The 10,705-nt window shown below is 35.6% G+C and overlaps 1 protein-coding gene across 1 annotated transcript in view; it reads right to left on the minus strand.

Annotated features, from left to right (window-relative positions):
* Positions 1–491: 491 nt before the first annotated feature.
* The window catches only part of tut7 (terminal uridylyl transferase 7), a 43,818-nt gene continuing 33,604 nt past the window's right edge, over positions 492–10,705 (minus strand). Inside the window, exons 19-31 of the mRNA XM_016229236.1 lie at positions 9,677–9,734; positions 9,273–9,376; positions 7,868–7,957; positions 7,573–7,686; positions 7,135–7,212; positions 6,351–6,528; positions 5,899–5,946; positions 5,076–5,167; positions 3,812–3,927; positions 2,861–3,042; positions 2,734–2,786; positions 2,562–2,628; positions 492–660 (exon numbers count right to left, since the gene is read on the minus strand). Of these exons, the coding sequence (XP_016084722.1) occupies positions 596–660; positions 2,562–2,628; positions 2,734–2,786; positions 2,861–3,042; positions 3,812–3,927; positions 5,076–5,167; positions 5,899–5,946; positions 6,351–6,528; positions 7,135–7,212; positions 7,573–7,686; positions 7,868–7,957; positions 9,273–9,376; positions 9,677–9,734 (1,245 nt within the window). The 3' untranslated portion in view covers positions 492–595. The remainder of the gene's footprint in view (positions 661–2,561; positions 2,629–2,733; positions 2,787–2,860; positions 3,043–3,811; positions 3,928–5,075; positions 5,168–5,898; positions 5,947–6,350; positions 6,529–7,134; positions 7,213–7,572; positions 7,687–7,867; positions 7,958–9,272; positions 9,377–9,676; positions 9,735–10,705) is intronic.

Consider the following 10,705-nt stretch of genomic DNA (forward strand, 5'->3'; position numbering starts at 1 on the left):
TGGAATAAAATGATGTTCCGCGTTATTAACATCATACACTGCAGAGAAATCTGGAGACACGAAAAACTCAGATGAAGATATTAATGCCGTGCTTGATGATTCCTGACAATCAGATAAAGCTGATCCACAGGACGCAGCCGGTTTAGCCGCACACTACTTTTATGCCGACCATTTACATCCAAATGTTATTTAATTTTCACAGAACACAACCTTTAAATAGATTTTAGAATATAAGCTGTTTATCGTCTATTCAGTAAGACTAAATAAAAAGTGTGCGCCTCATTGTGCATAACTTGAATCAAGCCCAACAAATGTCTGTTTTAAAAACAGTGGATGAGTAATTCACTCCTTGATTTGCTTAATAACAGTCTCCTTTGAGATCGTTTTGACAGACATGTTAATTGTGCATTTTAAATGTGTTTATTGCTAAGTTTAGTGTGGCAAAATAGAAGCGCAGCTGTAATTCGTGGGCAATGTATGTGGTTACCATGACAACCTCCATACAAGGAACATTCATCAAGGTGTTCAAACTGGGGTTCATGATAATACTGAGCTCCGGCTGCTGTAGATCCAAAACCGGCTCACTTTAGAAGATTCAGTTGAAAGGGCTCCACTTCTCCATAGACGCATTTACGGACGCATTTCTGCTGGCTAGACTACCTACAATAAAACAGGGAAACATGATCAACATTATCAGTTACTGAGCAAAGACAGCAGCTGCTCCATGACCAATGACGGTGTTTTGAACTCCTCTGCCAGTGTCAAATAAACCACTCTCAGTCCACCAGTGCATTGGATTGTGTTGCAGCAGTGGCTTCGAAAGTCTGAGCAAAAGCTTGTACTTTATTGTTTGGTCAGTTTTCCTTATTAACTGAAGGAAGGGGAAAAAATCCAGAGAAAAAAAAAAAGCTGTCTTTCGACAAATTATTTAGATAAACTTTAAAAAAAAAAGTATACAATGATAAACCTCACATTTGAACCTTTAAACAATTTTTAAGAAAAGGGTTTATTATACTATTTATATATTATTATATTTAAAATATATGATCATATGTGACCTAAACATAAGCCGTGCTTATTAGAATGGCACATTTATCTGAAAGGTGACGAGTTTGCAGGTGATATAAACTCTATAAGGTAAACAACGTCATTATTCATTAGCCGTGGATAATTAGCAATCAGCAATCGCTTGGCCTAAACCTGTGATATTTGTTGATTGCAAGCGGTTCTGAAACCATGAGCCTGTAGAACATATAACAACGCCATGTATACGCTTTCAAACGTCTTTTAAATCTTTTTAAACAGATTCCGAAGATTTTTCAAACATTAGACATCATACACTTACTGACTTTGTAAATTGGCAGAAAATTGGGGCAAAAATCGTGTAGTGTATTCCAGGCTTAATGGTTTTAGTTTTAGTGAATCACCTACATTATAGTTTCTCAAAACTGCGATGACTGACACCATGATAACCATAGCAATGTTCTGGCGTCTTGCACATTTGGTATTTGCATTTTGTTTATTTACCATAATATTACAACTACCAAAGACTCTTTATGTTCAGTGATTTTAACTAAACCGCCATTGACTAAGCTGTTGGGTTTGGGTTATGCTCGAAAGGTTGCTTTGCAGAACAGACTCTCAAAGGGTTGCCATGTCCACTTAATACAAGCAATGCTTTTTAAGCGTCATTGGGCTTGTTGTTTGGGCTCAGTAAAGAAGGGAGGTGCAGGTTGCGATATTTTAGTATGTGGCTTATTCCTAGGGCTGGACAATAATTCAGTATCAATATGTATCGCAATATAATTTTTTTCAATAACGGTGATATGATTTTTAAACACATTTCCGCCATTACTGGAGAAACCGTTAGTTCCACCGCTCTCACAGCGCCTCCTGCTGGCAGACAAGCAGTTTGCATTTTCAATAATAAACCCATTTCCAGCAACATGCTTTTGTTGTTGCTCTCACATTTTTTTGTTTGTATGAAGGCTAAATACCAATAAAAGGTGAACATTTATTTATATAAATATTATATAGTTTTATAGGAGTAGGTTTCATAGAGTTGGCAAATTAATTTTTCATAAGTTTGTAGGTACAGACATCTGTTGTGGTCGTTCTTGGCCGTTTTTATGAGGCTTTTTTAATAGTGCTCATATCGATATCGGAATTATATCGTATCGACCGAAATTAAGAAATATATCGTGATATAAATTTTGGCCATATCGTTCAGCCCTACTTATTCCAAGATAAATTGTTCTGATTTGAGTTTATTATGGCCTTGTTCTTATTTGCTTTTTTTTTTTTTTCCATAGTAAGGTCTGGCAACATCAATGAGTCAAGATGTATCTTGTTTCCTGTGATTTCTTGAGCTGCACCTAGAGAAAAGGCATGACTGATACGCGTTTAAATATGTCATTAACAACTAGTTATTCAGTTCTGGTGAATCGACCACTGAATTTAACAGCAGCGTGTACAGCATGTGGCCATATCTTAAATTCACAAAATTAACCAATAACATTCAGCACAGCATAAAACACCATGTACACATGTAGTGCGCTCACCTGCTTCAGGACCCAAAACCATCCTCTTTGCTTTTCGCTTCTTTTTTCTGTCCTGCTGAGGACTGTCCTACAAACACACGAGAATCCAATTGAGTTCTGGATTTTAATTCCAAGCCAAAACTACAGTTTTAGCACAAAATGATAACTGTAAATGAGATCGTATCGGACATACTAGTCTGTCCCTGTCTGACGCAGAGCTTCTTTGGTATGTGTTTGGGGAGGATTCTGCAAAGAGAAATACACGAGTGACTCCTGATCACATTCCTGCAGAACTGTAACAATGAACTGAGCGCAGCTACCTATGGATTTGGACAGCAGGCAGTCTTTCTTGATGTGACCGCTGGAGCCGCACAGATAACAGCATTTCTCCTCCCTCTGCCGCCGCCGTCTGTCAGTGTAAGGGCTGCCATCCGTCATCACTCTGCCGTCAGGTCTGTTCACATCACGTCCACTGAACAATCCATCATTGTCACGTCTTTGCCTTAGCAAACCATTGAAACATTGAAAAATCAGACTAAAAGTATCCAGTGTCTGATTTTGTAAGGATTTATTTAAATTTTAACGTGCAAATGTGCACTACAGTTCAGAGTTTGGGGTGATTTTGAACGAAGTCTCTTCTGCTCACCATTTTATCAAAAACAGTCACATTGTGAAATGTTATTACAACTTAAAATAACCATGTTCTATGTGAATATGTTGTAAAATGTAATTTATTGCTATGATGCAAAGCTGAATTTTCAGCATCATTACTCCAGTCTTCAATGTCATATGATCCTTCAGAAATCATTCTAATATTCTGATTTACTTCAGCAGATATTTTGCTTATCTTATTATAATAAATATTACTGTTTTACTGTTTTTTTTATCAAATACATTTCTCATTTTTTATTATCAGTGTTGAAAACAGTTGTGCTGCTTCACATTTTTCAGGTTTCCTTGTTGAATAGTAAGTTCAAAAGAACAACATTTATTTGAAAATAAATCTTCTGTAACAATTTGAAAGCTTTACTGTCACTTTGGATTAATTTAATGCGTCCTTGTCTTAATAATAGTGTTCAATTCTATTTAGAAATCTTACTGACCCCAAACTTTTTTAACAGTAGAGCATGTTCTCTATGGATCGTTGTAGCAGGAAATGTAGAAAAACATGTTCAAAATGTAAATATAGCATTCAGTGTGAAAAATAACCTAAACTTTCATAAAGGTAAAAGGCAAAAGGATACTTTATAACAGATCTTGTGCTGAATTACCTCCTTCGCATTGGACAGTCTTTCATAAAATGGCCAATCTTCCCACAAATTCGGCAGCAGCGGTCATTGGGTGCAAGTTTGCCCTCTGTCAGCACCTCTGGGTCAAAGAAATACTCCTGCAAACACAAAAACGATATTAAGTACAATGACTTGTAAGGCATTTTACAGAATTTGCTAACACCAAATTCTGCATGACCATATTTTAGATCCCTTAATTCCTAAATTTAACAAGTACCTTACTATTGTTAAAGGGGGGTCTAATGCTATTTCATGCATGTTGAGTTATACTGTTAAAGAGTCGGATTCTCATGCTAAACATGGCCAAAGTTTCAAAAAACAATCTGGATGTAGAACAGAGAATTTCTGTGCCAAATACACTCTTTCTGGTTTCGTAAAAGTTTCGGAAAGTTTTTTCCGAGCATGGCTTTTCATGACGTCATGAAGGGTGGAACTCCTTGTATGGGCATTTCTCCCAGAAGAGCTGCACAGGACTTGCTCAGGAAGAAAGTCTCCAAAGAAGTGTGTTTTTGGTTTTAAGTTCAGCTTCCCAAAGAACGTAAACAGCGGATGCAGTTTGTTTTTCCGGGGCAGCAATGGAGTTTCGCAAGTGTGTTTCTTGACGAACGTTTTATAAACAAGGCCCATTTCAATGCTGGATTAGCACATCGTTTGATACTGAAAGATGGAGCAGTCCCAGCGATAAAAGACCCTGGGGTCATGATTCAGAACTGCAGACGGTAAGTGAAACGGCATCAAATTTCGGAAGGCAGGCCTTCATCAAACCCGGAACTAATCGAGCCGTTTGTGCCAGACTAGGGAGAAAGGTATTGTAATAATGTAAATTATGTAAAAAATAATGTGTTTTTCGAACCACCAAGCATGAGAGCGTGTTCTAGTACACCCCCAAAACAAATTCAAGACATTGTATAAAAGCATAATAGGACCCCTTTAAGCAGCTAATTAGGAGTTTATTGAGACAAAAGTCATAGTTAATTGTGAGAATTGGTCACCAAACTAAAATGTGTCCCAGAATGTATATATGGTCTAGACCAGGGTTCCTCAAATCTTACCCTGGAGGTCCAATGCGCTGCAGAGTTTAGCTCCAACCCTGATCAAACTCAGCTACCTGTGATTTTCTAATGATCCTGAAGACATTGATTAGCATGCTCAGGTGTGTTTGATTAGGGTTAGAGCTAAACTCTGCAGGAAAGTGGATCTCGTGGGCCAGATTTGAGGATCCCTGGTCTAGGTAAAGGATACAAACCATTTTATTGGAATACTCTGGTGGGAAGCCTCTGACAGGGGTGCCAAAAACGCTGCGGGCATTGATGAAGGCCTTCAGGATGAAACTCGCCACTGCAAACAAAAGACACGAACAGCCACAAGGTAAAAACACTGCATTAGATGACAAGATATCAAGACAAGGGTCATTTTCAAAAAGGCAGGGATGAGTAATGGTTGACTACTATATTTATATATTTATAAGTGCGGTTAAGGGCCGTTCACACAGAATGCATTTTCCCATTCCAATGCACTACTTTTCTATTGTTTTCTATGTAAGCATGCACTAGACAGATGTGTATGTCAGTACAGTTGTGCTTGCGTTTTTTAGATGCCGTGTTATGTTAAAAGAATAAAAACATTTACACACAGCGCCGCTCATCAATGTCAGTTCCCAAAAAATTTACAAATTAGAAGACCCCGGAGGCGGGGCAAGCGTTGAAAGATTTTGTTTACAACAGCAAGTTGGCATAGCAACTATTATATTTGACGGCAACAAGGCGGAGGAAGCATTCTGCGCTGCGCTTTTTAAAAGCCATTCCTGAGTACTGAGTCTCACATTTTTAGACGCAAAGACACGTTCTGTGTGAACGAACCCTTAGAACACCGAAATAGTTAATCTCACATGGTTTAACAATCAAGGTCATTGATGGATAACAGTAGCTAAATGCAGGTGTTTCTTTTAAATATGGTGGCTGAAGGTTTATACATTAGAATATAAAGCTATGTAAAGCGATAAAAGTTACGAGTCTGTACGAAGGATTATACATACAACAGTAAAAGAAAAAAACAAAAACATGACATACTTCTTCGTGAGAGACCTGCTCCAAGATTATGACTCAAATCAAAAGGATCTAAAAGAAACACACAAATGTTAGTTTTAAAAGTACTGCTTTACATTATGCCTACTTTCATAAAGTATATTATAAAATATGTACAAAATGTTATTTTTTGTGTTTTTTCTTTTTCATTCATTTTATCTCTCAAAATGATGGATGTCATTTTAAAAATATTGAAATGAGCAGAAGTTAAAGCAAACTCTTATTCATATAAAGTAAACATGTCACTTTCAGAAAAAAGGTGCAAAATCTGTCACTAGGGTACCGTACTTATATGCACCCTTTAGGGCTAAATAAGTTGCAAAAGTGTACGTTTTGAAAAGGTACTGGCCCAGTGACAGCTTTTGTACCTTTATATCTGGAGAGTACAAAATGTTACTGCTGCATATTCTTAGGTTCTTGGTCTGATTTGCTCTTACCCTCAATGGCTAGATGTTTGGAGGTCCATTGCTTCTTGAAGGTGGTGAGAGGCTCTTTTCTGCGGATGCAGATGACAGTCTCCTTGAAGTCAAATATCTCTGTGTAAAACTGCAGCAGTCCAAACCACAGCTGCCCCACAGACTCCTTGTTCTTTTTGTACTCCGGCCAGTATTTATGCTTAGGAATCAACAACACCACCACACTTATTGGGGATTAAACCAGTAAGACAGTAATATTTTGTAATAATCAGAAATGTTTCTTGAGCGGCAAATCAGCATATTAGAATGATTTCTGAAGGATCATGTGCCACTGAAGACTGGAGTAATTATGCTGAAAATTCAGCTTTGCATCACAGCAATAAATTACATTTTAATACATTCAAACAGAAAACAGTTATTCTTAATTGCAATCATATTTTACAGTATTACTGTTTTTACTCTATTTTTCATCAAATAAATGCAGCCTTGTGAACATGAGAGACTTGACTACTGTACTGTACACTAAAAAACAGACTAAAAGGATTCTGTAGGCTTTAAAAGCAAATATGTGAAAGCTGTAAACGAGTTGTAATATTGGATTAGAACTTTGCACAAGTTATTGAGTGATTACACTAGTCTGTTAAAATATTTTTATTTGTTATTGTTGTACAAAAGTATAATTTAGGACAATAAAACTGATATAGGAGCCAAACTCAAGTCCAGATTCACTTGCACAGTATGACTAAGCTAACAAACACTTTTTAAAATTACAATCAGCTATGCTATTAAAAATAATCTCACTTACCAAGTTCTTCAAATCCTTAAAGAAATGTACATCCCAGCCATCAACAAGGACAACTGGTTTCTCTTCCCCAACATACATCTACAAAAAATGTACAAAATCCATTCAGATACAGTCTTACCATAATATAGTAGGTTAGGATGTACTTAACGCAATATAAAAAATATACACAAAATGGCATAATCATAAGTGTCCCAATTTAACCTGTATTTAACTTTTTTATGGAATAATGCACAAGCACTTAAAAATTACATGAAAGTAATGAAACATAGGAATGAATTTTTGCTGTTTACAAGTGCTTGTATATTAAAGGTTAAAGTACTGGATTAAATATACAGTATATATATATTTGTGTAAGTGTTGTAATAGTAAAACCTTATATTTAAATCATTTATTACAAGAAACTGTCATTGAAAACGTTATTATGATCAAGAAAGACACCTCTTGGAGAACTGGGATAACAGGCGGGCTTCTTTGTTGAAGGAAGTACAGCACCATTAGAGTGTAAGCATATGAAGACAGACTCCCACGTGACGCATCTCCAATATCACACACCTCAAAACACACACATGATAAATATATGACATCTGATGCGTCTCATTTAACCAAATGTTCAATCTTTTCATCAAAAGCAACTTGCTGGATTCTTTCTTATTCTAGCTTCAAACACGGCCACTAAAGTTTTACGATCTCTATGACTGAAGCAGTGATGACAGTGACGATATGTGAAACTTACTTTTGCGAACACTTTCATGACGTAGCAGAGGATCTTCACCCGAATGTCAATTGCAGCATATGATGCCAGTAACTCAGTGTTGTGCAAAGCCTGAGGAAATAAAAGAGGAAAATCCTGGTTGCTCTTTATTTTACAATATGTGCACCTACAGTGTACTTACATGAGAAAGTAGTGAGATATAGAAGTGAACTACTTGGACTTAATATGGATTTAAAGTGAAGATAAGGTTAGTACCTTGTTATTATAGTAAGCACCCCAAAAAAAGCACTGTAATATGCAATATTTGTCACTATGTTTTTCCTTTACATTATGAAAATAAATAAATACAATATACATACATACAAATTAAATAATAATAAAAAATTCACTGGTATCTACATTTTTAAATTTACAACAGAAAGACCAGGAGAGTAGGTGAGTATAGTAACTGCACAAAATTCTGTAATTTATCTCAAATAATTGCACCTAAAGTTTGTGATCATAAATATATTTTAAGTCACCAAATTATCTTTGAAACAAGACAGTATTTTTACATATTTGCTATTTTAAAATTTTAGTTTTACTATGAATGAAAGCCACTATAACTGATACAAATACTGATATCTCAATTCAATAGATTTGATATGATATAAATTATTTTTGCCAGCCCTACTTTTTATGCTAGTTAGAAGTAACAATCTTAAAGTGATTTTGAAGTGATCCTGACCTACTGTATTCATAAATACTTGATTTGACTTGATTGATGAACATAGACATTCACTTCTGACTCTTTGCAATATGTTCAAGTTAAATATCTGGACCAGATTGAGAGAAACAACAACAACAAAAAAACAAAGGACAAAAATCAACCCCTTAAACATAATTATAATAAATACATATAATATTGTCTAAATGACTCTTACTGAACTATAAAATCTCTCATAACTACTGAATTAACAGGCATGAAATTAACAAATGTGGTGCGTGTGGAAAAGTGTACCTTTTGAGAGCAAAAGTGGGCAGTAACTAGCAATAACAAAGGAATTTATTTCAGCATACAAGCACTTTTCAAGAGCCAAATAATGAATTCTGTAATAATGAACAAATCTAAATCACAAAAGCTATTTATTTACATTTCGAAAATTGAGCTTTAGATGCTGCAGTGGCTATTTAATGACAAGACGTCCGACCAAATTAAACTCTGCAATAAAAAAATGAGATTTTATGAACTAAGGGGGCATTAAGAAACCCAAACAAGCATAGTACTTGTCCAATGCTGAAATACTAACGATTAAACTTTTGCGATAAGGAAGGAACTACGTCCAAGATCAATAACGTTATAATAAAACTGCTCTCTTCTTAGCACTTTAAACAACTGCAATATTCAGTGTCATTAAACAATGTTGTGTCAGGTTTATTCTCTCACCAGTGTATTGTACAAGCTTATATCTCCCTCTAGTCCAGTTTTGGTGTGGTAAAACTTCACAATTGGAACTTTTGCAGAAGTAATAGGTAGGATGTTTCTCAGGGCTAAAATGAATGGATAAATAGACATGGCAGAGGTAGAGAGAGATGGGGTGTAAAACAAAACCACTGATTTATTTTAACAACACATATTTAAAGTGGAGGTTGCCTGAAGCATACAGACGGACTCTTTGTCATTTCATCAACCATTAAGAACATTTGAGGTACGGAGAGGGGAATATATAGAAACAATATAGTCTTTCCCTTCCTGAAAATGTCAAACTGAATGAAGTGAGCACCTGCCCTCTACAGTAATGTAAACAGGCAATTTCATAATTACACCCAAAAACTAAAACGAGAACTTACCATGGTGTTTTCGCAGTGCTTTAGTCAAACTCTCTATAACAGCCATGGAGTCCAAACCCTGTCAGTGGAACCAGAAACTCGATCAATGCAAAATAGGGGTGTAAACGGGGTCTAAAAAAGTGCCTAAATAAAGTTTTCGCAGTCTTTTCATCTGGCTGGGTAAGATTTTATTCAATGTTGAAAACAAGTTGTGCTGCTTCATATTTTTGTGGAAACTGATATATACAATTTTTCAGGATTATTTATAATATTTTATAAAATATTAGTAACAAAAATTAATTTCCACTTTTGCCTACTTTTCTTTAAACACAAAAAAAGGGTTACAGTGGGTTACAGTGAGACACTTTCAATGGAAATGAATGGGGATTATTCTTAAATGTTAAAAAAACAACGTGTAATGTAAAAAACACGATGTAAGCAACGTGATCGTAGTCTGAAAAATATATTTCTGTATAAAGTTATTTTACAGTAAAACTTTGCCATGATAATGCAACATCGTAACAGCTGTAAAAACAATGACATACACAGCTTTGCAGCACATACAGAACAGTTCTAACCATTTTAACACTATTCAGACTCACTGTAATGAACACTTTCTGTCTGTGTCATAAAGATGTAACGATTACCGGTTTGACGATAAATCATGATAAAATTCCCTACGGTTAGTATTACCGTTTCATATATTAATGATCATTAATACCGTATTAGATTCCTGCGATTTGAACAACTCACAAAAAAATAAATACTGTCCAGCATAAAGCACAGTTTTAAGTAACAGTCTCACGTGCACACAGCACACAGAATAGTTTTGTTTTGAGTGAAAACAGGGCGGAAAGCTGGGAGGTTTTAAAAGAGTGTTAAGGGAATTATACAAATGAATATATGAATTAATTAATTATATGAATGTACCTCTGAAGGTTCTGACTGTCTTCAGTAATGATTCGATGGCATTTTGTTTTCATCTTCGCTCCATGTAATACCTAAAGCAAGTGTTCTTAATCGCAATACTGCTTTGTCCACGGAGGTTAC

The sequence above is a fragment of the Sinocyclocheilus grahami genome, unplaced genomic scaffold (assembly GCF_001515645.1).
Source record: "Sinocyclocheilus grahami isolate Dianchi unplaced genomic scaffold, SAMN03320097.WGS_v1.1 scaffold349.1, whole genome shotgun sequence".
Taxonomy (NCBI): Eukaryota; Metazoa; Chordata; class Actinopteri; order Cypriniformes; family Cyprinidae; genus Sinocyclocheilus; species Sinocyclocheilus grahami.